The 27,139-nt window shown below is 47.9% G+C and overlaps 2 protein-coding genes across 2 annotated transcripts in view; one reads left to right on the top strand and one right to left on the bottom strand.

The window, feature by feature from the left end:
• The window catches only part of LOC144695488 (TNF receptor-associated factor 2-like), a 498,558-nt gene that overhangs the window by 192,030 nt on the left and 279,389 nt on the right, over nucleotides 1-27,139 (bottom strand). The window lies entirely within an intron of this gene.
• LOC144695570 (TNF receptor-associated factor 2-like) lies at nucleotides 1,587-25,542 on the top strand. The gene is given in 10 exon segments (XM_078566453.1): nucleotides 1,587-1,873; nucleotides 7,169-7,204; nucleotides 7,207-7,445; nucleotides 10,334-10,412; nucleotides 10,945-11,043; nucleotides 13,275-13,346; nucleotides 15,820-16,173; nucleotides 17,977-18,154; nucleotides 20,273-20,421; nucleotides 22,077-25,542. Coding segments are annotated over 10 exon segments (1,509 nt in total). The 5' UTR covers nucleotides 1,587-1,786; the 3' UTR covers nucleotides 22,293-25,542.

The raw sequence follows: 27,139 nt of genomic DNA, 5'->3' as shown, positions 1-27,139 counted from the left end.
CATACACATTTGCACAAACACATTCTCACACACACACATGCATATTCACACACATATACACCACAAATGCACACAACCACATTCACATACATACAAAGACACATACACACACACACCCACATATATACCACAAACACAGACATACAAACACAAACACATTCACACGCATACATACACGCACACATATACACCACAAATACACAAACACATACACACACATATACACCACAAACACACACATACATGCACACATACATACAAACCTGGATGCACAAACACACACGTACAAGCATACACATACATACATTAGCACAAACATGTTCACACACATATAGATGCATACACATGCACACATACACAGACACACACAAGCACACACACACATACATTAACACAAATATGCACACACAAACACACATTGATGCACACACATGCACACATAAACACACACACACACACACATACATGCACACACCCAGGAGGGACAAAGAAGGCAAAAGAAGGGAGAAAGGGGCAGAAGGAGGGAGAGAAGGTGTGGAGAGAGGGGCCAGAAGGAGAGAGAGAGAGAATGAGAGAGGGGCAGAGAGAGGGGGCGTATTTACATAGGACTGCATAGGGTATACAGCATAGAAACAGGCCATTTGGCCCATCCAGTTCATTCAGGTTGCAGAGTGAGGGCCAGAGGGAGAGCCAGAGAGGGAAAGAGGAGAGCGAGAGGGCAGGTGGATGAAGAGAGTGACACAGGGAAGGATATACTAATGGAAGGAGAGAGAGAGATGGAGACTAAGAAACAGAAGAAGAGAGAGGGAGACAAAGGGAGTGATAGAGACAGAAAAAGCCACTGAGAAGCGAGAGTGACTTGGAGTGGGAAGTGGGGCGGGTGGGGGGTTATGGTGGAGACTAAAGGGTAAAGCTTGAGAGGGAGGGAGAGACTCAGAAGGAGCAATAAGTTGAAGGAGCAAGAGAGGTCAAAGGAGAGGGAGACAGAGTGTGGCAGAGAGAGAGAGAGAGAGACTGAAACAATGAGTACAGAAGAGAGAAAGAGAGAGACCTGAGAGAGGATCACAGCTTGGGAGCAATGCCAAAACTGGGGAAGTGTCAGTGGACACGTCTTTGTTCTTTAACATGGGGAGACAATGATACAGGATCAAGTACCTATCTGGTAACAGGGGAAGACTGTTTATGTGTGTGTGTGTCTGTGTGTGCGCGCGCGTGCTTTTGTGTTTGTGTGTGTGTCTCTATGTATGTGTGTCTGTCTGTGTGTATGTGTGCCTGTGTGTGTGTGTAAGTGTGCCTGTGAGTGTGTGTGTATGTGTGTCTGTGTGTGTGCATGTGTGTGTGTCTGTCTGCATGTATCTATGTGTCTGTCTGTGTGTATGTGTGCCTGTGTGTGTGCGTCTGTGTGTGTTTGTCTGTGTGTCTGTGTGCATGTGTGTGTTTGTCTGTGTGCATGTGTGTGTGTGTGTCTGTGTGTGTGTTTTTCTGTGTGTCTGTGTGTGTGTGTCTCTGTGTGTGTGTGTGTGTCTGTCTGTGTGTGTGTCTGTGTGAGTGGCAGAAACAGGAGAGAAGACGCAGCGACAAAAAAATAACCTCTCAGTTCCGTGAGTTCTCCCCCTGACTGACTGATGATACACAACACTAGCTGGCAAAACCTGAAAGTAAAGTGGATTTGAAGGGGATTTATACACTCAGTCACACACATATACAAAAGTTCCAGAGGAAGTCCAAAGAGAAACATACTGAAAAACCCCCTCACCCCCGCCGAATTTGGAATTTCCAAACGGCAATGTACATAACTCCGGCAGAATACATTCAGTTTCTTTCCAAATACACTGCTGGACACAAAGATAACGTGGCGTTCCTCCAGCACAGGGTAAGTGACAACACAATGCTGTACTGTAGAGGAATAAGCACAGACACAAGTTAGTGCCAGGACGCTTCAATTACCATTTTATATTTTTAAAAAATGAGCTTAGGTGGTTTTTAATCTCTTGTGATGAATGTGAGATCAGTTTGTACTGTCGCTCAAGGTTTTCCAGGGCACGACTTGCGTGTAGCCTTCTCTTCTCTCTCCTTCTCACTCTCTCTCTCCTTCTCACTCTCTCTCCCTCTCTCTCCTTCTCACTCTCTCTCCCTCTCTCTCTCCTTCTCACTCTCTCTCTCCTCTCTCCCTCTCTCTCCTTCTCACTCTCTCTCCCTCTCTCTCTCCTTCTCACTCTCTCTCTCTCTCCTTCTCACTCTTTCCCTCTCTCTCCTTCTCACTCTCTCTCCCTCTCTCTCTCCTTCTCACTCTCTCTCTCCTTCTCTCTCTCTCTCTCTCTCCTTCTCTCTCCCTCTCTCTCCTTCTCACTCTCTCTCCCTCTCTCTCTCCTTCTCACTCTCTCTCTCCTTCTCTCTCCCTCTCTCTCCTTCTCACTCTCTCTCCCTCTCTCTCTCCTTCTCACTCTCTCTCTCCTTCTCACTCTTTCCCTCTCTCTCCTCACTCTCTCTCCCTCTCTCTCTCCTTCTCACTCTCTCTCTCCTTCTCTCTCCCTCTCTCTCCTTCTCACTCTCTCTCCCTCTCTCTCTCCTTCTCACTCTCTCTCTCCTTCTCACACACTCTCTCCTCTCTCTCTCTCTCTGTCGTTGTCACTCTCTCCTCTCTCTCTCTCTCTCCTTCTCACTCTCTCTCCTTCTCACTGTCTCTCTCCTCTCTCTCTCTCCTTCTCACTCTCTCTCTCTCCTCTCTCTCTCTCTTTCTCCTTCTCACTCTCTCCTCTCTCTTTCCTTCTGCCCCAGTGTCCGTCTCCCTCGGTCTCTGTCCCGCCTTCACCCCCCTCCTCTTGCACTGCCTCCGTCTCTGTTTCCCAGTCTTAGAGCTGTGCAGGAATAATCCATAGGGCAGGTGAGAATCCCGGGGCAAGTGAGAATCCCGGGGTAAGTGAGAATCCCGGGGGGAGTGAGAATCCCGGGGGGAGTGAGAATCCCGGGCAAGTGAGAATCCCGGGCAAGTGAGAATCCCGGGGTAAGTGAGAATCCCGGGGCGAGTGAGAATCCACAGAGCAAGTGAGAATCCCGGGGGGAGTGAGAATCCCGGGGTAAGTGAGAATCCCGGGCAGGTGAGAATCCCGGGGTAAGTGAGAATCCCGGGCAGGTGAGAATCCCGGGCAAGTGAGAATCCCGGGCAGGTGAGAATCCCGGGGTAAGTGAGAATCCCGGGGCAAGTGAGAATCCACAGAGCAAGTGAGAATCCCGGGGTAAGTGAGAATCCCGGGCAGGTGAGAATCCCGGGGTAAGTGAGAATCCCGGGCAGGTGAGAATCCCGGGCAAGTGAGAATCCCGGGCAGGTGAGAATCCCGGGGTAAGTGAGAATCCCGGGGCAAGTGAGAATCCACAGAGCAAGTGAGAATCCCGGGGTAAGTGAGAATCCCGGGGTAAGTGAGAATCCCGGGCAAGTGAGAATCCCGGGCAAGTGAGAATCCCGGGGTAAGTGAGAATCCCGGGTAAGTGAGAATCCCGGGGTAAGTGAGAATCCCGGGGCAAGTGAGAATCCCGGGGTAAGTGAGAATCCCGGGGTAAGTGAGAATCCCGGGGTAAGTGAGAATCCCGGGGTAAGTGAGAATCCACAGAGCAAGTGAGAATCCCGGGCAAGTGAGAATCCCGGGCAGGTGAGAATCCCGGGGTAAGTGAGAATCCCGGGCAGGTGAGAATCCCGGGCAAGTGAGAATCCCGGGCAGGTGAGAATCCCGGGGTAAGTGAGAATCCCGGGGCAACTGAGAATCCACAGAGCAAGTGAGAATCCCGGGGTAAGTGAGAATCCCGGGGTAAGTGAGAATCCCGGGCAAGTGAGAATCCCGGGCAAGTGAGAATCCCGGGGTAAGTGAGAATCCCGGGTAAGTGAGAATCCCGGGGTAAGTGAGAATCCCGGGCAAGTGAGAATCCCGGAGCAAGTGAGAATCCCAGGGCAAGTGAGAATCCCGGGGTAAGTGAGAATCCCGGGGTAAGTGAGAATCCCGGGCAAGTGAGAATCCCGGGCAGGTGAGAATCCCGGGGTAAGTGAGAATCCTGGGGGCAAGTGAGAATCCACAGAGCAAGTGAGAATCCCGGGGTAAGTGAGAATCCCGGGGTAAGTGAGAATCCCGGGGCAAGTGAGAATCCACAGAGCAAGTGAGAATCCCGGAGCAAGTGAGAATCCCGGGGTAAGTGAGAATCCCGGGGTAAGTGAGAATCCCGGAGCAAGTGAGAATCCACAGAGCAAGTGAGAATCCCGGAGCAAATGAGAATCCCGGGGTAAGTGAGAATCCCGGGGTAAGTGAGAATCCCGGGGCAAGTGAGAATCCACAGAGCAAGTGAGAATCCCGGAGCAAGTGAGAATCCCGGGGCAAGTGAGAATCCCGGGGTAAGTGAGAATCCTGGGGGCAAGTGAGAATCCTGGGACAAGTGAGAATCCTGGGGTAAGTGAGAATCCCGGGACGAGTGAGAATCCCGGAGCGAGTGAGAATCCCGGGGCGAGTGAGAATCCCGGGACAAGTGAGAATCCACAGAGCAAGTGAGAATCCACAGAGCAAGTGAGAATCCCGGGGTAAGTGAGAATCCCGGGGCAAGTGAGAATCCCGGGGCAAGTGAGAATCCCGGGGCAAGTGAGAATCCCGGGGCAAGTGAGAATCCTGGGGTAAGTGCAGGTGGTGCCATACTGGTATTGTCACTGGACTAGTATTCCAGGTGATCAGTTTCGAATGGCAGATGGTGAGATTTGAATTCAATTAAAAATTTGGAGTTAAGTGTCTAATGATGACCATGAAGCCATTGTCAATTGTCTTTAAAACTCATGTGGTTCACTAATGTCCTTTAGGGAAGGAAATCTGCCTTCCTTACCTGGTCTGGCCTACATTTGGCTCCAGACCCACACCCTCTGAAATGGCCTAGCAAGTCACTCAATTCTCAAGGGCAATTAGGGATGTGCAATAAATGCTAGCCAAATTTTTTTTAAAAGTGATAATCAAAGGGGCAAGTGATAATCAGTGATGATCCATGGCTCCAGTGATTCTCAATGAGTTGCCTCTGAGACTTTGGACCTGATATTGTGGCCTAGGCATCTGTGTTGGTGCCTTTTGGTGAAGAAGGGAACCCATCCTCAGCCTGAAAAATGCCACCCCATTACACAGATACAAAAGCGAAATAAGAACATAAGGACTTAAGAAATAGGAGCAGGAGTAGGCCATTCAGCCCCTCCAGCCTGCCCCACCATTCACAGATCATGGCTGATCTGCCCCAGGCCTCAACTCCTCTTTCATGCCAGCTCCTCATTGCCCTCAACACCCCGATACTTCAAATACCGCGGATGCTAGAAATCTGAAATAAAAGCAGAAAATGCTGGAAAATCAAATGGTTCTGGCAGCATTTGAGGAGAGGGGGAAAGAGAGTGTTAATGTTTCAGGCTGATTGCTGAGTCAGCACCTTGAAACATTAACTCTGTTTCTCTTTCACATCTGTCGCTAGACCTGCTGAGCCTTGTCAGCATTTTTAAAATCTTACTACACATATATGAACAGCTGGATGTGCATTTACAGCTCTGCTTTGGTGTCAATCTTTGTATGCATGGAATTCAAGCTCACCGTGTGAAAATTAAGGTGCATTACATTGGCTTTTACTCTAAATGATTCATAGCCGGGACCTCAAAGCTATTGCTGTGCTTTCACCTTGTTCCTACCATTTTCACGCTTTCAAAACATTTGTTCTTCATCAACCTCAGTTTCGTTTACCAATTTTGAATCTAGGAACATAAGAATAGGAGGAGGCCACTCAGCCCCTCAAGCCTGTTCTGCCATTCAGTTAGATCATGGTTGATGTGCTTGTGCAGAGAGTTGCCATGCAGGTGCTACAAGCAACCAGGGAGGCAAATAGCATGTCACCCTTTATTGCAAGGGGACTGGGGTACAAGAATAAAGAATTCTCGCTCCAGTTGTACAGGGTTTTGGTGAGACCACGTCTGGAGTACTTTGTGCAGTTTTGGTCTCCGCATTTAAGAAAGGATACACTTACATTGGGGGCGGTGCAGCGAAGGTTCACTAGATTGGTCCCTGGGATGAGGGGGTTGTCCTATGATGAGAGGCTGAGTAAATTGGGTTTGTATTATCTGGAGTTTAGAAGAATAAGAGGTGATCTCATTGAAACACACAAAATTCTGAGGGGTTTTGACAGGGTGGACGCTGAGAGATTGTTTCCCCTGGTTGGGGAATTTAAAACAAGGGGGCTCGGTCTCAGATAAGGGGCCGATCATTTAGGACTGAGATGTGAAGCAACAATGACATATTTCCAAGTCAGGATGGTGAGTGGCTTGGAGGGGAACTTACAGGTGATGGTGTTCCCATGTATCTGCTGCCCTTGTGCTTCTAGATGGTAGTGGTCGTGGGTTTGGAAGGTGCTGTAAAAGGAGCCTTGGTGAGGTGCTGCAGTGCATCTTGTAGATGATACACACTGCTGCTACTGTGCATCGGTGGTGGAGGGAGTGAATGTTTGTGGATGGGGTGCCAATCAAGCGGGGCTGCTTTGTCCTGGATGGTGTCAAGCTTCTTGGGAGCTGCACTCATCCAGGCAAGTGGTGAGTATTCCATCACACTCCTGACCTGTGCCTTGTAGATGGTGGACAGGCTTTGGGGAGTCAGGTGGTGAGTTACTCATTGCAGGATTCCCAGCCTCTGACCTGCTCTTGTAGCCACAGTATTCATATGGCTAGCCCAGTTCAGTTTCTGGTCAATGGTAACCCCCAGGATGTTGACGGTGGGGGGTGGGTTCAGTGAGGGTTATACCGGGTTGATTATTGGGGATATTCCACTGGCTTGGGAACATCAGAACAATCGAAGGAAAATGTCGTATCTGTCAAGATCTCGAGAGAGAAAAGTGAAAGGGAGTGAAACTGAAATTAAAAATAGTTTACCATCTGAGTCAGGAGTTTTGCGTAAGATTTCCAGTTAGATGATAGGGGAAGGACATTTTTTGGATTCCTGCCCTGGACATCATGGGACTTTTCGCTTCGTCATGTTGTCTGTCACAGGGTCGAACCCTTCTCCTGATAGATATCAGGGTGGAGTGGAGGGGGTGGTGACTTAAAATAGGTTTCAATTTGATGAAGTGAAAATCTCTTATTAACCAGCCTGTTTTATTTTTTTTTACTGTAACTGATACTCAGGGTCCTCCATCCGACCAGAGAAAGAAATATTTAACTCCCCTGCAAGTTTCGCCATGAGTTTGCTGGTTCTGAAGCCCGCGGACGAGCTCCTGAGCTCCTGGACATCATTTCCAGCCTCGGACGCCGGCCAAGACGAGGAGTGTTTGGGTTATGTGACCAGGGCTGACCGGGAATACGACAGCAAGTATTACTGCGGGGCTTGTGAGCGTCTGATGAGAGATCCAGTCCAGACAGAATGTGGCCACAGGTTTTGCCAGATATGCCACAGGACGCTGTTGTAAGTTCAGGCTGGACTCGCCAGGTCTATTAATGATCACTATTTCACGGCGGGCGAGATAGAATTTCTGGCATAAATGACCAGTTGAAAGGATTTAGTACAATTGGGGTTTGGGGGGTGGGTGGGGGATGTGGAAGAAAGTACAGCAGGGTGGATATTTGCTCCAGGTATTCAGTTCCATTCGCTGCAGTGGAACTTATTCTACTCCTGCACTGTTTTGAATATAGGAGGAGGCCATTCAGCCCCTCAAGTCTTTCCTGCTGTTCAATAGGTCATGTCTCTTAGCTCCCATCTATCCGCCCTGGTTGTTCTGTAAGCCTTAATCCCCAGCACACTGTCTATCAAAAAACCCTGTTAACCTCCAGTTTTCAATTTTTCAATTGGCTCTCAGTCGTGACCATTTTCTTTTTGGGGTTGGGGGATGGTGGTGGGTTGATGGGGTTGGTGGGGGGCGGTGGTGGTGGGTTGGTGGGGTGGTGGTGGTGGTGGGTTGGTGGGGTGGTGGGTTGATGGGGTTGGTGTGGGGGGTGGTGGTGGTGGTGGGTTGGTGGGGTGGTAGTGGCGGGTTGGGGGGTTGGTGGGGAGGTGGTGGTGGTGGTGGGTTGGGGGGTTGGTGGGGTGAAGGTGGGTTGGGGGGTTGGTGGGGTGGTGGTGGGTTGGTGGGGTGGTGGTGGTGGTGGGTTGGTGCGTTGGTGGGGTTGTGGTGGTGGGTTGGGGGGTTGGTGGGGTGGTGGTGGGTTGGTGGGGTGGTGGTGGTGGTAGTGGGTTGATGGGGTTGGTGGGGTTGGTTGGGGGGGTGGCGGTGGTGGTGGGTTGGTGGGGAGGTGGTGGTGGTGGTGGGTTGGTGGGTTGGTGGGGTGGTGGTGGTGGGTTGGTGGGTTGGTGGGGAGGTGGTGGTGGTGGTGGGTTGGTGCGTTGGTGGGGTGGTGGTGGTGGGTTGGGGGGTTGGTGGGGAGGTGGTGGTGGTGGTGGGTTGGTGCGTTGGTGGGGTGGTGGTGGTGGGTTGGGGGGTTGGTGGGGTGGTGGTGGTGGGTTGGGGGGTTGGTGGGGTGGTGGTGGGTTGGGGGGTTGGTGCATTGGTGGAGGTGGTGGAGGAGTGCGGAGGTGTAGAGAGTTCCAGATTTCCACAAGCCTTTGGGTGAAGAAGTGCTCCCTGACATCATCTCTGAGTGACCAAGCTCCAATGTTAAGGTCATGCCTGCCCCCTTGTATTGTTTATCCACCCAGCCAAATTTTGTTAGTCATCTTAAACACCTCAATTAGGTCAATCCTTACCCTTCCAGAATTAAGCTCAGTGCCTCTGTGTCAGAAGGTTGTGTGGTCAAGTCCCACTCCAGAGACTTGGGGTGGAATTTTACACCAGAGGGATTTTACTGCCCTGCCAAAGCCAATGGGCTTTTGAATGGACTCGCTGTATTTTACCCACCCCCGCTGAAACTGGGCTGTAAAATTCCACCCTTAAGCTCCTCATCTCGTCTGACGCTCCCAGTGAAGTACCGAGGGTGCGCTGCACTCGAGGTTTTGCTGTCTCTCAACTGTCCTCTATGTTGGACTTATTACAAAGCAGAGCAGAGGAGGTCTCCTGGTTGACAATGAGCCTTCAATTGATATCACTCATCATCACATTGCTGTGTGTGTGGGAGCTTGCTGTGTGCACATTGGCCACTATGCCCCCTATCTCACAGCAGCAATTGCACTTCGGAAATGTTTAGTTGTCAGCAAAGTTTGTCAGCTTTTGGGATGTCCTGATGTCATGGTTTTATAAATGAAATTTACTTCTTTCTTTTCTGATAAAAGTTCCTGGCTGGAACTATTCCAAGGACAGATGGTGTCTTGTCTTCAATAGCTGGGATTATTGCCCGCAATTATCAAACCCATTAATGTAAATGGAAGATCGTACAGCCACAATACGATGAGGTTTCCACTGTGTGCAAGGTCCCAAAGATGGCCCACAATCTTGTCCCTTTCCGGACGTGAATAGATTTTAATAATCAGTCGCTTGGTAGTGCAGAACTTGTACATTGCTGAAAAGAGAGATAAGTTGCCGAAGCTTTTCATCTTGCACTCATCAGGACAAATGCATGAATGCCGAATTTCAAACGATCACAACAAATTATACTACAGGAGAAAAAGGTGCTGATTGGTTTGCAGGTCAACTCTGATTGGCTGAGGTGTTGCCATGGAGAATGCAATGGGGAACTATAGATTACCCAAGTAATTTTAAAAAGGCGCAAGGCTTGAACATATTCTGTTGAACATATTTTGTTTGCAGAGAACGGGTCCCTGTATATGACTATGTGTCACTTCTAGCAAACATAAATGAGCCACATTACGAGCTCAATGGATTTTCTGAAATTGGTTCTTAGTGTAGCTATTAGCACACTCAGGATTGTTCAGCAAGTGCTGCCCAATAGCAGAGTCACATCTAACAGTAGATGTTTTATTTTGGGTTTTGCAAGCACGGGCTGGTTGAGTACAGTCTGTACTCTGCCTATTACAAACAGTGAAGATACACATTTGATTCAATCAGCCAATCACTGGGACATACTGACCTAGGTACCCGGCATCACACCAGCACTGAAATCATACATGACGATGCTGCCCTCAGGCCAGAAAGATGTTCTGCATACCACACAATTGAGCAATGTCCTGTATGAACTTCAGTGCCGGTGCTGCACATCCTAGCGATTATGCTCTACCTGATTAGCGAGTGGTGTGAGCCGCCATTATAAGCTCCAAAAGTCCAAATGTGTTATCGATATTAAGCTCCTGTGTGTAGTATCAATGTTATCACTGTTGGACAGGCTGGCATCTGATGAGAAGAACTGTATATATGTTCCTGTGTTTAAAATAACCCCTTAAATGGTTTTGCCTTCTTTTGCCAACAGGAAAGAATCAATGACATGCCCCTCCTGCCTGAAAGATAATGAAATAGTTGAGAATGGCTCAGTGGCTATGTTACAGAAAGTAAGTATGCATGTTCTGCTACATACATGTCCTGTTACCAGCTACGAAGAGACGGTGGCCTAGTGTTAATGTTGCTGGACTAATAATCCAGAGGCCCAGGCTAATGCTCTATGGTCACAGCTTCAAATCCCACCATGGCAGCTGGTGGAGTCTGAATTCAATAAATTTGGAATATAAAGCCAGTCTCAGTGATAGTGACCATGACAACAACCATCGATTGTTGTAAAAACCTATCTGGTTCACTAATGTCCTTTGGGGGCAGGAAATCTGCCGTCCTTATCCCGGTCTGGCCTACATGTGACTCCAGACTGCCCTTTGAAATGGCCAAGGGCAATTAGGGGTGGGCAACAACTGCTGGCCTTGTCAACGATGCCCACCTCCTATGAAGGGGTAATCTGACTTCAGCAGCCAGCCTGGACACCACTGGGATTCTAAGCAGATCCAGTGCAAACCAAGGCTGCTGATATTTCTGATGGATGAGATTGCTATCGATTTACTTTTATTCATGGTCGCCCTCTGTGTCTTCCTGCAGTGCTTTAAGGACAGGGCAATCGCGAAAGAGATTCTGAACCTCCAAGTATCCTGTCAAAACCAGGGCTGTACATGGACTGGCCCCCTGAGAGAGCTGGAGGTAAACCATCATCTTATAGCTTTCCCATTGTCGTCACTGCAAGTATCTACGTCACGGTCAATGAGACACAAATGCATATTTCAAATGTTTGTTCAACTTTTGTTGTCACGCACGGAGTTCAGATACAGCTCCTCCCTCCCCCGCCAAGGGTCATCCTTGATTCAGTGTGAATAGCGGATGGCCCTGGCATCTCAATGACATACTTTGTTGGGGATTTCATCTTTAAAAACAAATAACCCGGAAAGCGATGTTAGGGTGAGAGTCAGAAATGCCCAAAGTCTTGGCAACAGCCCAGTTGATATTTGCTTGCCAAATATCACAATAAGGGTCAGTGGGGAGGCAGTGGTGTAGTGATATTAGACCATAAGACCATAAGACATAGGAGCAGGAATTAGGCCATTCGGCCCATCGAGTCTGCTCCGCCATTCAATCATGGCTGATAAGTTTCTCAACCCCATTCTCCCGCCTTCTCCCCGTAACCTTTGATCCCCTTACCAATCAAGAACCTATCTATCTCGGTCTTAAATACACTCAGAGACCTGGCCTCCACAGCCTTCTGTGGCAATGAATTCCATAGATTCACCACTCTCTGGCTAAAGAAATTTCTCCTCATCTCTGTTCTAAAAGGTCTTCCCTTTACTCTGAGGCTGTGCCCTCGGGTCCTAGTCTCTCCTACTAATGGAAACATCTTCCCCACGTCCACTCTATCCAGCCTTTCAGTATTCTGTAAGTTTCAATCAGATCCCCCCTCATCCTTCTAAACTCCATCGAGTATAGGCCCAGAGTCCTCAAACATTCCTCATATGTTAAGCCTTTCATTCCTGGGATCATTCTTGTGAACCTCCTCTGGACCCTCTCCAGGGCCAGCACATCCTTCCTGAGATACGGAGTCCAAAATTGCTCACAATATTCGAAATGTGGTCTGACCAGAGCCTTATCAAGCCTCAGCAGCACATCCCTGCTTTTATATTCTAGTCCTCTCAAAATAAATTCCAACATTGCATTTGCCTTCCTAACTACCGACTCAACCTGCAAGTTAACCTTAAGAGAATCCTGGACTAGGACTCCCAAGTCCCTTTGCACTCCAGATTTCTGAATTCTCTCCCCATTTAGAAAATAGTCTATGCCTCTATTCTTCCTACCAAAGTGCATGACCTCACACTTCCCCACGTTGTATTCCATCTGCCACTTCTTTGCCCATTCTCCTAACCTGTCCTAACCTTACCCATTCTCCTAAGCTGATATTGCCACTGGAGAGCCAGGGTAATGCATCACGGCAGATAGTGGAATGTGAATTCAATAAAAATGTGGAATTAAAGGTCCAATGATGATCATGAAACCCATCTGGTTCACTAAGGTCCTTTAGGGGGGGGGTGGAATCTGTCGTCCTTACCCGGTCTGGCCTACATGTGACTCCAGACCCACAGCAATGTGGCTGACTCTTAACTGCCCTCTGAAATGGCTGAGCAAGCCACTCAGTTCTCAAAGGCAATAAACGCTGGTCAAGCCAGCGACACCCCTCTGTCCCAAGGACGAATAAAAAAAGACATTTCTGCAGCGTAAAGCGTTTGAAATTCAGTTCGCTTAGGAAGAAGAGCCTGCTGTTAAATCCAATAGCTGTATATCGAGGAAAGAATGAATCTGAAGCCTAATCCTTCCCCAATTGGGGGAAGCTGCTCTCAGTTAGCAACTTAAAGCACATACTCTATCCCAGCACAATTTCAGCATTAACACCTGCCTTCCCTGATCCCACTGCCCAAAGCCCCCCAACAAGAAGTTGGACTGGGCAATACAAATCAAGAAGTTCCCTAACTTAGGTTCTCAGTGTGAGCTGAGCTCAGCCAGGGTGGCAGGATAGCTCCGACAATTGGTTTGGCGACCTGGACTGAGAGGAGACAGGGCGAAATCTCACTGCTGATCACTATCCAGGGGTCCATTCTGGTATCTGTGTGTCCGCGGCACTCAAACATAGAGTGAGTTTCGGGTCGGGGTTTAGCTCTTGTTGCCTCCCACACTGAATAGCCCAACGGCAATCGACTACTTGGACTTAGACATGATGAGCCCGGGCCAGATTGCTAAGGCCGTGGCTCTGAATCCAGCAGGGAGCCAATGCTTTCAGGGGAGCAGTTGAAGAGGTGGAGGGTGAGGGGAGTAAACATCGTTTCCTTTGACTTGCGATCCTTTATTTTAATTTCAATTCATCATCGCAAGTTTTGTTCTTGTCGTTGCAGGAAAAGCATAAACTGACTTGCGAGCAAAAGCTGCTGAAGTGCCCCTTTAATGTCGTCGGCTGCACAGAGATGGTGAGTGTGAAGCGCTGAATCCAATTGGGCGAACGTTACAGGCAAAGGGGGTGGGTTTTAGTGCAGATGAACTGAGTGGAAGAAGAAAGCAGGAACTTGCATTTATATAGCACCTTTCACGACATCGAGATATCCCAAAGCACTTTACACCCAGTGCAGCATCCTCCTGAAGCGTGGCCATTGTTGTCATGTAGGAAACTTGGCAGCCAATTTGTGCACAGCAAGCTCCCACAGGCAGCAATGTGATAATGACCAGATCATTTTTTTAAATTCATTGGCTAGGCCAGCATTTATTGCCCATTCTTAATTGCCCTTGAGAAGGTGGTGCTGAGCTGCCTTCTTGAGCCGCTGCAGTCCATGTGATGTAGGTACACCCACAGTGCTGTTAGGAAAGGAGTTCCAGGATTTTGACCCAGTGACAGTGAAGGAATGGTGATATATTTCCAAGTCAGGATGATGAGTGACTTGGAGGGGAACTTCCAGGTGGTGGTGTTCCCATCTATCTGCTGCCCCTGTCTGTCTAGGTTGTAGCAGTCGTGGGTTTGGAAGGCGCTGTCTAAGGAGCCTTGGTGAATTGCTGCAGTGCATCTTGTAGATGGTACGCACTGCTAACACCGTGCGTCGGTGGTAGAGGGAGTGAATGTTTGTGGATGTGGTGCCAATCAAGTGGGGCTGCTTTGTCCTGGACAGTGTCAACCTTCTTGAGTGTTGTTGGAGCTGCACTCATCCAGGCAAGTGGAGAGTATTCCATCACACTCCTGACTTGTGCCTTGTAGATGGTGGACAGGCTTTGGGGAGTCAGGAGGTGAGTTACTCTCCGCAGGATTCCCAGCCTCTGACCTGCTCTTGTAGCCACAGTATTTATATGGCTAGTCCTGTTCAGTTTCTCGTCAATGGTAACCCCCAGGATGTTGATAGTGGAGGATTCAGCGATGGTAATGCCATTGAATGTCAAGGGGGCGATGGTCAGATTCTCTCTTGCTGGAGATGGTCATTGCCTGGCACTTGTGTGGCGCGAATATTACTTGCCACTTGTCAGCCTTAAGCCTGGATATTGTCCAGGTCTTGCTGCATTTGATTTTCTTTTACTGATATTGGCTGAGGGGGCAATATTGGCATCAGGGCACAAGGGAGAACTACCCTTGCTCTTCCTTGAAATAGGGCCATGTGTTTTTTCAGGTTTATCTGGGAGGGCAGTGGGGGCCACAGTTTAATGTCTCCTCAGAAAAGTGGCACCTCTGAGAGTGTACAATTCCATGGTTACTGGCACTGGGAATATCGGCGTCAATTTTATACTCAAGTGTCTGGAGCGGAGACTTGAAAACATAACATCTTTGCCCTCATGTCTGCCGATCCTTCCATGGCCTGGCACAAAACTTTGTCCAGCTCCACGTCCCAGTTGGCATCCTCTGCCCCTTCCGACTCGAGCCAAGTGTCCACTGTGGAGTCACTGCACAGGCTCCAGCCCTCGACCCCATGACCTGTTCTCCTCATCGATCCCGTTTTGCTACTTGATTGCGTCTCATCTTGAAAAGCCAGTGACGGCTAATTGCGTCAGCTCTCTAACGCTGTCATAACCCCTGCTCGGAGTCTGTTCCCTCCCTCCCTCCCCCCCTCCCCATGCGAAGCTGCTTATGCTGCAGGTGCCATTTTGCTGCTGTTGGTGAAGAAAAGGTCAGGGGGTTAAGGGTAGTTACTCACGATGGTGAAAGGCAGGAGGTGTTCCACAGGAATGGCTGCCGGGAACCACTATTGTTCACTATTTATATTCGGTGGGATGGAGGAGGCTCATGTGGAACCTAAACAATGGCATGAAGAAGCTTTTGGGAGAATTTTGTTAAAATTATTTCATGGGATGTGGATGTCACTGGCAAGGCCAGCATTTTGCTGCCCATCCCTAATTGGCCCTTCAACCGAGTAGCTTGCTCGGCCATTGAAGAGGGCAATGAAGAGTCAACCACATTGCTGTGGGCCTGGAGTCACACATAGGCCAGACCGGGTAAGGACGGCAGATTTCCTTCCCTAAAGGGGCATTAGTGAAGCAGACGGGTTTTTAACAACAATCGATGATAGTTTCACAGTCACCGTCACTTACTCTAGTTTTAAATTCCAGATTTTGTTAACTGGATTTAAATTCCACTAAGCTCCCCTGGTGAGATTTGCACCCACGTCCCCAGAGCATTAGCCTGGGCCTCTGGATCACTAGTCCAGTGACGTTACCCCTACGCCGCCATCTGTCCATAAATGGAACGCGTTTATGTGCTGCGCGCTTCGTGTGATTGAGTACAGTTCCAAAACACGTGGGCAACAGCCTTAACACTGAGCCAGACTAGGGCTGAATGAATTGGCAAGAAGGGCCGAATGGCCATCTCCTCTTTCCTGTGCCGAGCTGGGGGCTGGATGTTTCCTAGGTCGCCTCTTTCATCCGGGAACCGCAACGTTTAATGAGCCGCTGCTGATTGTGTCTTTGCAGATTTCCAGCCACAAGGTCCACGAACATAAGCAGGACTGCGTGCAGTACCACCTGGACTGCGTGCTCCAGAGTTTACAGGGATTTGTGAAACAGGCCAATATGTCGAGCGAATGCCCCAGCTTGGTGGAAATGATCGAGAAAGATAGGGAGAAGGATCCAGAGTGCAACAGGCAGCGCGGGGACAATGAGTTACAGGCGGACAGGATACTGGAGGAGCTAAAAGTGAAAGTGCAGACGTTTGAAAACATCGTCACTGTGTTAAACCGCGAAGTGGGAGACACTCTCAATGCCATGCTAGCACAGGAGAGATTGCTGAGGGAGCAAGAGGCAGCGACTGCACAGCTAAGGACCAAGGTAAATATTTATTAACGTGTATCGAATGGATACATGATTAGGTGGTTGGCCTGCATAGCTACAGGTCCCCTATTTGTTTATGTCAATCATTTCGCAAGATGTAATAATGCTCGATAAAAATGCAAGTGGCCTTTTTTGGTATCATTGAATGGTGTAGCACACAGGAAGCCATTCGGCCCATTGTGTGTCCATCCCAGCTCTTTGAACGAGCTTTCCAAAGTAGCCCAACCCCACCCCGGCTCTTTACCCATGACCCAGCAAATTTTTTCTCCTTTTCAAGTATTTATCCATATCCTTTTGGAAAGTTGTTGAATCCGCTTCTCCCCACTCACCTCCCCACTCCCAACCTTGCAGGCAGTGCACGCCAGATCGCACCAACTCGCTCTGCAATTTTTTTCCCCATTTCCCCCCCCCCCCCCCCAACCTGCCCCCGGTTCCTTCACCAATTATCTTAAATCTGTACCCTCTGGTTACCAACCCTGCTGCCAATGGAAATAGTCACTTATCTTGATGGAGGCGGGGTGCAGCTCCAGTAACACTCAAGAAGCTCAACACCATCCAGGACAAAGCAGCCCACTTGATTGGCAACCCACCCACAAACATTCACTCCCTCCACCAACGATGCACAGTAGCAGCAGTGTGTACCATCTACAAGATGCACTGCAGGAACTCACCAAGGCTCCTTCGACAGCACCTTCCAAACCCACGACCACCACCATCTAGAAGGACAAGGGCAGCAGATAGATGGGAACACCACCTCCTGGAAGTTCCCCTCCAAGTCACTCACCATCCTGACTTGGAAATATATCGCTGTTCCTTCACTGTCGCTGGGTCAAAACCCTGGAACTCCCTCCCTAACAGCACTGTGGGTGTACCTACACCACATGGACTGCAGCGGCTCAAGAAGGCAGCTCACCACCACCTTCTCAAGGGCAACTAGGGATGGACAATAAATGCTGGCCCAGCCAGTGAAGCCCACATCCCGTGAATGTATAAAAGAAAAGTGGTCATGAATGGAAACCCTGGCTGTACGTAAACGATAGGGACTCAGGAATCAGTGGTGCAATGTCAAAATTTACACGTGACACCAAACTGGGGGGAGGATGCAGTCTCATCAATTTTAATAAATGAGGTTTGCAACAAAATACAAGACAGTAATGAGTAGAACTGTTATGTAAATGGCAAATGAGCTTCATTATAGCTAATCCTGATTCTTGCCTTTTGGTCGGAGGGACAAGGCGTCTTCCTTGGAAAATAAGAGTCGAAATGGGTTAGAGGAACATAGAGGTCTGGTACGATTCAGATACACAAATCATTATGAGCAGCAATGCGAGTTAACAAGGCCATAAAAATAGAAATGAAGTACTGGGGTTGAACTAGAGTTGAACAGCAGGGATGTTCAACTTGCATTGGACCTTGGTCAGAGCACAATGGAGTCCTGGGAGGGAGCAGTTCTGCCCTCCACATTATAAAAAAGGCAAAGGCACTGGGGGACTCTATGCTCTAAGAGAGCCTCTGTGCTCTAAATTCTATGCCCTCTCCCGTCTTCTTTGCCCGAGGGTAGTGGGGCATAATGTATTTGACCCATACTGCTACCCATTTCAGCTATTTTGCAATCAATCGCAATAGAATCTAGTACCATTGCTTTCTGCATGACTCAGTAACAGACTGAGTGGTGTGCAGGGAACACTGAGGAGTTTTTGTTTTGTGATACAATACCAGCAAACAAGGACCCCGTTGCTAATTTGGTTGTGATGGCAAGCTTCAGCTTTTCTCTTCACCATCTTAAAATTACTTTACCAGATACGGCAGCACGAGAAATCTATTTGCCTCAAGGACTTGGTGATAGCTGACCTTCAACTTCGTCTCGAATCCCTGGAAAGCACCTCATACGATGGCACGTTAGTCTGGGAAATCTCTGATTTCAGCCGCAAGTTGCAAGATGCCATTGACGGAAGGGTTCCCTCGATCTTCTCCCCATGTACGGCTTCATTACTAATTCACCGGGTCATTTAGGACTAAGATGAGGAAGGAATTTCTTCACTCAGAGGGTGGTGAATCTTTGGAATTCTCTACCCCCGGAGGGCTGTGGAGGCTCAGTCACTGAGTGTGCTCAAGACTGAGGTCGATAGATTTCTACATATTCATGGCATCAAGGGATACAGCGATAGTGTGGGAAGGTGGTGTTGAGGTAGATGATCAGCCATGATCTTATTGAATGGTGGAATGGGTTCGAGTGGCCAAACAGCCTACTCCTGTCCTGATCTGCGCAGATTCACTGCCACTTCCTATGTTCCAATAATGGCAATACTTCAGAAGCATAGTCACTGCTGTATCATAATCTATGTTTACTTGAGCTTCCAGAGTTAGGAAGCATTTGAACATATCTGAAATCTCTGCCTCTGATGTTAGTTGACCTGAAGGATTTTTGGCTGTGAATGAGCAACTCACTTAGTACCATTCTCCTGCTTTCTCCCAGCAACCCTGTACATTCTTCATTTTTAGATAACAGTCTAATTCCCTTTTGAAAGCCTTGATTGACCCTGCCTCCACCCACTCTCAGACAGTGCTTTCCAGACCCTAACCACTCGATTGACCCTGCCTCCACCCACTCTCAGACAGTGCTTTCCAGACCCTAACCACTCGATTGAACCTGCCTCCACCACACTCTCAGACAGTGCATTCCAGATCCTAACCACTCGATTGACCCTGTCTCCACCACACTCTCAGGCAGTGCATTCCAGATCCTAACCACTCGACTGACCCTGTCTCCACCACACTCTCAGACAGTGCTTTCCAGACCCTAACCACTCGATTGACCCTGTCTCCACCACACTCTCAGACAGTGCATTCCAGATCCTAACCACTTGATTGACCCTGTCTCCACCACACTCTCAGACAGTGCATTCCAGATCCTAACCACTCGATTGACCCTGTCTCCACCACACTCTCAGACAGTGCATTCCAGACCCTAACCACTCGATTGACCCTGTCTCCACCACACTCTCAGACAGTGCATTCCGGACCCTAACCACTCGATTGACCCTGTCTCCACCACACTCTCAGACAGTGCATTCCAGATCCTAACCACTCGATTGACCCTGTCTCCACCATACTCTCAGACAGTGCATTCCAGACCCTAACCACTCGATTGACCCTGTCTCCACCACACTCTCAGACAGTGCATTCCCGACCCTAACCACTCGATGTTCGAAAAAAGATTTCCCTCAATGTCGCTTTTGCTTCTTTTACTAATTACTTTAATTCTGTGCTCTCTGGTTCTCAATCTTTTCATGAGTGGGAACAGTTCCTCCCTATCCACTTTGTCCACATCCCTCTATCAAATACCTCTTTCAAATCTCCTCTCAACCTTCTTTTCTCCAAGGAAAACAGTCTTAACTTCTCCAAACTATCTTCATAACTGAAGTTCCTCATCCCTGGAACCATTCTCGTGAATCTTTTCCACACTCTCTCCAATACCTTCACATTCTTCCTAAAGTGCGGCGCCCAAAACTGGACACAATACTCCAGCTGAGGCTAAACTAGTATCCTATACAAGTTCAGCATAATCGCCTTGCTCTTGTTCCCTTTGCCCCTCTGGAAAAAACCCAGGATACTATATGCTTTATTAACCGCTCTCTCAACCTTTCTTGCCATCTTCAATGATCTATGCACATATATCCCCTGGTCCCTCTGCTCCTGCACCCCCTGTAGAGTTGTACGTTTTATTTTATACTGTCTCTCCATGTTCTACCTACCAAAATGAATTGCTTCACATTGAACTTCATCTGCCACTTGTCTGCCCAATCCACCAACTTGTCTATGTCTTCTAGAAGGTCTACACTATCTTCTTTTTACCTGGAATTTCTTACACTCTTCCTCTTTCAATTAACAAGCTTTCTCCTCTCTCCAACTCTTTTCAGACACTGGGGCAGTGTCCTGTCCTGTGAACCTTTCACACGGTTTCTCAATGTGAAAAAAAAAGGGGTCAAAATTTAATGATGGATCAATGAGGTAAAAGGTACGAGCTTAATATCAATGTAACAGCGTGTATGATTCTGGATGGAATGTTTATGCCTTATCTTTCTCTCTCTTCCAGCATTCTTCACATCTTACTGTGGATACAAGCTCAGTCTGCGGCTATATTTGAACGGCGATGGAGTGGGAGCAAACACTCACCTCTCACTCTTCCTGGTCATAATGAAGGGAAAATACGATGCCATTTTAGAGTGGCCATTCAGCAAGAAGGTAATTGGACTTTACAACACAATGAGGAATGAATGGAGCAGTGAGCTGATCAAAGTCTTTAGGGTTATGAAAGAGTCGGACTCGGTAGACTTAGAGATGGTGTTTCCACTTTTTGCCGGGAACAGCAATGAGGGTCTATAAACATATGACAGTCACTAACAAACTGAATAGGGGACTCAGGGAAAACGTCTTTATTTCTTTAGAGTGGCTAGAATGTGGAACTTGCTGCCACATGGAGCGAAATAGCATTTAAGGGAAAGTTGGAGAAGCACATGAGGGAGAGAGGAATAGAAGGATCCAGTCACACGATGAGCTGAAGCAAGGTCGAAGGAGGTTCATGTGGAGCATGATGACAAGCATGGATCTGTTGGGCCAAATGGCCTGTTTCTGTTTAAATGCAATGCAATTCAATATGTATGTAATGCACTGAACTAAATAGAAATGAAAACGAGCGTCCATTCAATGGGTAAAGGCATGTCGGAACCATGCAGATCAGGAATGGACCTCTCCTCCTTTCCTGAAGCAGTTGAGCCTCTCACTGGGGTATAACTGGTGCCAGCCAGTCTCCAATACTTCGCTCAAACAGCCATGCAACCCTCAGCAGTGAGTGTATGCAAGCTATCCAACTGTGGAGGAAGCACAACCAGGTCACTATTGTAAGCACACCCTCACTTTCTGATGTGGGTCACTAATCAGCAATGACACTCCAAAACTCTGCTGCCCATATCCTAACTCGCACCAAGTCCCGTTCACTCATCACCCCTCTGCTATCTGACCTACGTTGGCTCCTTCTCCGTCAACACCACAGTTAAAAAATTTTCATCCTTGTCTCCATGGCCTCGCATCCCACTCTCCTCCTCTCACCGAGAGCCCTCCAGATATCTGCACTCCTCCAATTCCGGCCTCCTGCACATCTACAATTTAAATCGCTCCACTATTGACAGCCGTGCCTTCAGCTCCTAAACTCTGAAATTCCCTCCCTCGCTTAAAACCTCCCTATCTCTCTCCTCCTCATCCTCCTTTAAAATGCCCTTAAAGCTTATCTCTTTGACCAAGCTTTTGCTTACCTACCCAGATACCTCCTTCTGTGGCTCGGTGACAAATGTTGTTTGATGACCCTTCTGCATGGCACCTAAGGACGTATCACTATGTTAAAGACGATATATAACATTACGATCCCCGCGGAGACCGATAACTTTTTTTTAAAAGAGGTGAATCTCCCAAATGACCAACAGAAAAAACCAAAGACAAGATTTCCCTTTTTAAGACTTTTATTGTAACAAATAAATTTAAAACAATTTAAAAGTAGCATCTCAACAGTGAGGATTCAGGTTGGGTTTACATAGACTGTACAGCACAAGAAGCAAGTCATTCGGGCCAACAGATCCATGCCAGTGTTTATGGTCCACATGAGCCTCCTCCAGCCTTACTTCATCCTATCATGTCAACATACCCTTCTATTCCTGTCTCCTTCATGTGTTTAATGCTGTTCGCCCCAACCATTCCCTGTGCTAGCGAGTTCCATGTTTTATCCACTCTCTGGCTAGGAGCTCCCGGGAAAGAAAAAAATCCAGGCCTTTTTTTTTCAAATGAGAACAGAACCTGAAGAAAGTGGGGAGATAAAGGAGTGAACTTTCTTTCTTCTTTAACTCCAGGTGACCTTTAAGCTGTTGGATCAGAGCGAGAGACATCATCATGTGGTATCAGCCTTCAAACCCGATGTGAGCTCCGCCTCCTTCCGGAGGCCCGTCCATGCTACGAACGTCGCCAGCGGCTGCCCAGAGTTCCTCTCCATCGCCCAGCTCCGCGCCAACTGGCACAACTACGTTACCGACGATGTCATGTTCATAAAAGCCATCGTGGACCTCTAAAGGGACTCTTGGGTGGTTTCCACGGCGACTGCAGCTGGCAAGTCAGAGTCTGGACTTAACACGTCAGGACCGGGTGCCGCAGTTTTAAGCTTTGTTGTAGCTACCTGGTCACGAGTCAATACCTTCCAGCTGTGGTGAGCTTTAGTACGTGAGAAGCACCATGTAATGGCGGCCTCCTGCTAACATGGCACCAACACATATTTGACGTCGAAATCTCGGACTCTTAATTGCATCCGATCATGGACCTTAACTCCTGTTTTTCACCAAAATATGAACCTTAAATTCAGGAATCTGCATATGTAATTTTTTAAACATAAATGATGTTAACTTAACTTTTTATAGATAAAATAAAGAGGAGGTGGGGGGGGGCGCGGTGAGATAAACCACGCTGGGAGGACCCTCCTGTGGGGCATCAAAGGTTACGGGGAGAAGGCGGGAGAATGGGGTTGAGAAACTTATCAGCCATGACTGAATGACGGAGCAGACTCAATGGGCCGAATGGCCTAATTTCTGCTCCTATGTCTTATGGTCTTATGAACACACGTTGTCCGGCTAATGGCCTGTTCCTATGCTGTAATTTCTATATGATGCTATTCTTCAGTCCCTCAGAGGCAAGAACAGGCATAAGTTCAGGCTTTCCTCCACTCAGTCCCATTGAAGCCCACACAATTTAGGGAAGACAGACACCTTGTGCAGGTCGCAGTGGGTACAATTGCACTGTGGTCATGTTACTGGACCAGTAATAATCCAGACCTCAAATCTCCCCCCATGGCAGACCCTGAATTGGAATTTAGTGAATTAAATAAATCCAAAAAGCAAAGCTAGTATCAATAATGGTGACCACGAAGCTACCAGAAGGTTGTAAAAGCCCATCTGGGTCACTCATGTCCTTTTGGGAAGGGAAACCTGCTGTCCTTACCTGGTCTGGTCTACACGTGACTCCAGGCCCACCCAGCCATGTGGTTGACTCTGAAATGGCCTCAAAAGCCAATCAGGTATATGAAAATGCTATAAAAAGTCATCACATGGACGGGGCCAGCTTAAGAAGGCAGCCTCCCATCATCTTCTCAAAGGGGATGAGGGATGGGTGATAAATGCTGGGCTTGCTAGCAACACCCACATTGCATGAGTGAATGAAAAGTGGCCCTGCAGCAGGGCAAGGGGTTCTGCTCTACAGCGGGGATCGGTGGCCCGAGAGGTCTCAGAGGCCGCAAGTGCCCAGGGCTGGTAGAGGGGGATGATGATCTTCACTACCTGATTGGCGGCTCCCTACAGACCTGCCTTGAATGCGTTTATTCGAAATCAGGCTCGGCAGGTGAAAGGCTACAAAGGCAAAAAGCCGGCCAAATGCCCTCCACCCAGCAAAGAACCGACAAGTTGTGAATCGGGTGAGTTACTTAGGGATGAGTGGAAAGGTTTGGATTGTTTATTTTTTTGCCAAGTTGATACTGGCACTAATGTGTCAGCCAGTGAGTCGGAAGCACATCTGTTGTTTCAATTTAGAGCCTCTGAACTCACAACTAAAACTACAGTCATTTCACCATCACAATACAACGAGTAGCAGATAGCTACATAATACAAATGATGCACATAAAACCCGTCCCAGTTATTTTCCACAGTGCCGTCTCCAGGCGTGATTGAGGCTGGGATGAGTGGAGTCATTACATGGTTGCTGTGTTTCTCTAATTTAATGAACTATCATATTGCTTCAGTGTTACTGTTTGAAGATTTCTGCCATTACAGAATTGAAACACTAAAGGTTGTTATTTAATCCTGAAGAAGTTAATTATTTTATTTTACATACAGATGCTTAATAAAGTCAACATGATACAAACAGAATGTCTGGTCATTATCACGTCACTGTGTGTGAGAGTTTACTGTGCACAAATGGGCCACCGTGTTTCTAATACGACAACAGTGACCACACTTCAAAAGTACTTCATTGGCTGTAAAGCGCTTTGGGCCATCTTGTGGCTATGAAAGGTTTTTATTTTATTCATTCATGGCCAGCATTTCTTGCCCATCCCTAGTTGCCCTTGAGAAGGTGGTGGTGAGCTGCCTTCTTGAACCGTTGCAGTCCATGTGGTGTAGGTACACCCACGGTGCTGTTAGGGAGGGAGTTCCAGGATTTTGACCCAACGACAATGAAGGAACGGTGATATATTTCCAAGTCAGGATGGTGAGTGACTTGGAGGGGAACTTCCAGGTGGTGGTGTTCCCATGTGTCTGAGGCCCACGTCCTTCGAGGTGGTAGCAGTTGTGGGTTTGGGAGGTGCTGTCTAAGGAGCCTTGGTGAGCTCCTGCAGTGCATTTTGTAGATGGTATACATCGTTGGCAAAGGGGGTGAATGTTTGTGGATGTGGTGCCAATCGAGTGGGCTGCTTTGTCCTGGATGGTGTCTGCCAGGTGCCATGTAATTCAAGCTATTTCTTTCATTTTAAAAGTATCATAGTCTCAGTTATTGGGCATTATAAATAGAGTACAAAGTCCAGGAAGATAAACTACATGTCCATAAAACACTAATGTGTCCCATGCTGGTGTGTTAGGTCCAACTCCAGGCACCACATTTTAGGAAGGACATGAATACTTTGGAAGGGATTTATCAGAACGTTTCTGGGGATGAGGTTATTCCAATTATGTTGATAGACTGAGAAACTTTTTCCAAATAGCTGAAGGGTTGATAACCAGAGGCCACAAACTTAAAGTGATTGGCAAAAGAATGAGGAAAAACTTCTTTTACACTGGGAGTGGTTAGGATCGGGAGAAGGGTGGTGGATATGAATTCAACGGTAGCTTTCAAAATGGAATTGGCTAAATACGCTGAGAAAATATTGCAGAGATGTGGGCAAAGGAGCAGGGAAGTGGGATGATCTGGGCTGCTCTCTGGAAGAGCTGGCACAGGTTCGATGACCCTACTGGCTCTACGAAGGCCTCTATTATTGAAATTTCATAAACGGGACAGATTCAAATGCATAAATACAGGGATTAAAATATTTTTCCTGATGATAACATCAGATTTCTTTTCCTTCTGCTTTCTCTGTCAAATATTCTCACTCCCTGCAGGCACAGCAAGCCATTAAAGAGGCAAATGGTATGTTGGCCTTTATTACAAGAGGATTTGAGCACAGGAGTAAAGATGTCTTACTGCAGTTATATAGAGGTGAGACTGCACCTGGAGTATTGATAAATCTCTAGATAGTAAAGATATTGAGGGTACATGGGAATAACGTGGGAAAATGGCGTTGAGGTAGATGATCAGCCGTGATCTTATTGAACAGCAGAGCAGGCTCGAGGGGCCGAATGGCCTACTCCTGCTCCTAACTCCTACATTGAAAGGGAAGGGTGACAATTCCACTGCCTCCACACCTCGTGTTGGTGAATGACCTGCTTACAAGGAGGACAAACACTTGAAAATTGCTGCAGTGTTTGAACACTTATATCACAAAAAGACTAGTGGGGTTCTGTGAATTCCTGCAGACGCTGGGGAAGAATTGGAACTTTCAGGGCCGTGAGCGTTAAACCTCTGTTCCGGTACAGGTATCAAAGCGATAGGGAGCAAGGCAGCTGAATGGGGTTGAGATGTGGGCCAGTCAATAATCTGATTGAATGGTGGAGCAGGCACAAGGTGCTGAATGGCCCCCTCCAGTTCCCATGTTCTTAATACAGACAACAGTAAACAGATAGAATAGATAAAGAGCTGTTTTCACTGGTAGAAGCGGCTGAGATGGCACCAGAGATGGCTGGTTTAAAATAACTGGCTAAAGAACCAGGCAGGAGATGAGGGGATTAAAAAACGGAAAATGCTGGAAATACTCAGCAGATCTGGCAGTGTCTGTGGAGAGGGAAAAACGGAGTAAACATGTGCAGGTCGATGGTTCTTCAATAAGGCAGGAAGAAGTTAGAAACGTTAACAGGTTTTAAGGCAGGTGAATTGATGAGAGTTGGTGGTGGGGGGGGGTGGAAAGAGAACAAAAGGGAAGGGTGGGAGATAAGCGAGATGAAATTTTAAAATTCTTTCATGGGATGTGGGTGTCGCTGGCAAGGCCAGCATTTGTTGCCCACCCTTAATTACCCTTCAACTGAATGGCTTGCTCGGCCATTTCAGAGTCAACCACATTGCTGTGGGTCTGGAGTCACATGTAGGCCAGACCAGGTAAAGATGGCAGATTTCCTTCCCTAAAAGACATTAGTGAGCCAGATGGTTTTTTTACAACAATTGATGATAGTTTCTTGGTCACCATTACTGAGACTAGCTTTCAATTTCAGATTTATTAACTGAATTTAAACTCCACCAGCTGCCATGGTGGGATTTGAACCAGCAAAATAGAACGTTATCGTTTATTGAAAGGAATTGGTTACAAAAGTAGGGAGGTTATGCTTCAGTTGTACAGGGCATTGGTGAGACCACATCTGGAGTATTGTGTACGGTATTGGTCTCCTTATTTAAAGAAAGATGTAAATGTGTTGGAAGCGGTTCGGAGAAGGTTTACTAGACTAATACCAGGAATGGGCAGACTTGTCTTATGTGGAATTGAGGTTACAATCAGATCTTATTGAATGGCGGAGCAGGCTCGAGGGGCCGAGTGGCCTCCTCCTGTTCCTAATTCTAATGTTCGGTATTTCCCCAGAACAATAGCTGGGTCACTGGATTACCGGTCCAGCAACAGTAACCACTACGCCACCGTCTCCCCTGACGAGAGAGTTAGTCGTGCAGGGCCAAAGGGAATGGAGATGAGGCAAGAAAAGAAACAAAAGGTGTGCCTGGAGCAGGTGTGACTGGCACACCGAGGAAAAGCTGCTGTCCAAAAGCAAAAACAAAACACAGAAAACCTGCTAAGGGAAACAAA

This window comes from Cetorhinus maximus, chromosome 21 (assembly GCF_964194155.1).
Source record: "Cetorhinus maximus chromosome 21, sCetMax3.hap1.1, whole genome shotgun sequence".
NCBI classification, from domain to species: domain Eukaryota; kingdom Metazoa; phylum Chordata; class Chondrichthyes; order Lamniformes; family Cetorhinidae; genus Cetorhinus; species Cetorhinus maximus.
Note: the sequence above shows the minus strand (reverse complement) of the source record. Positions and strands in the feature narration are given on the sequence as shown.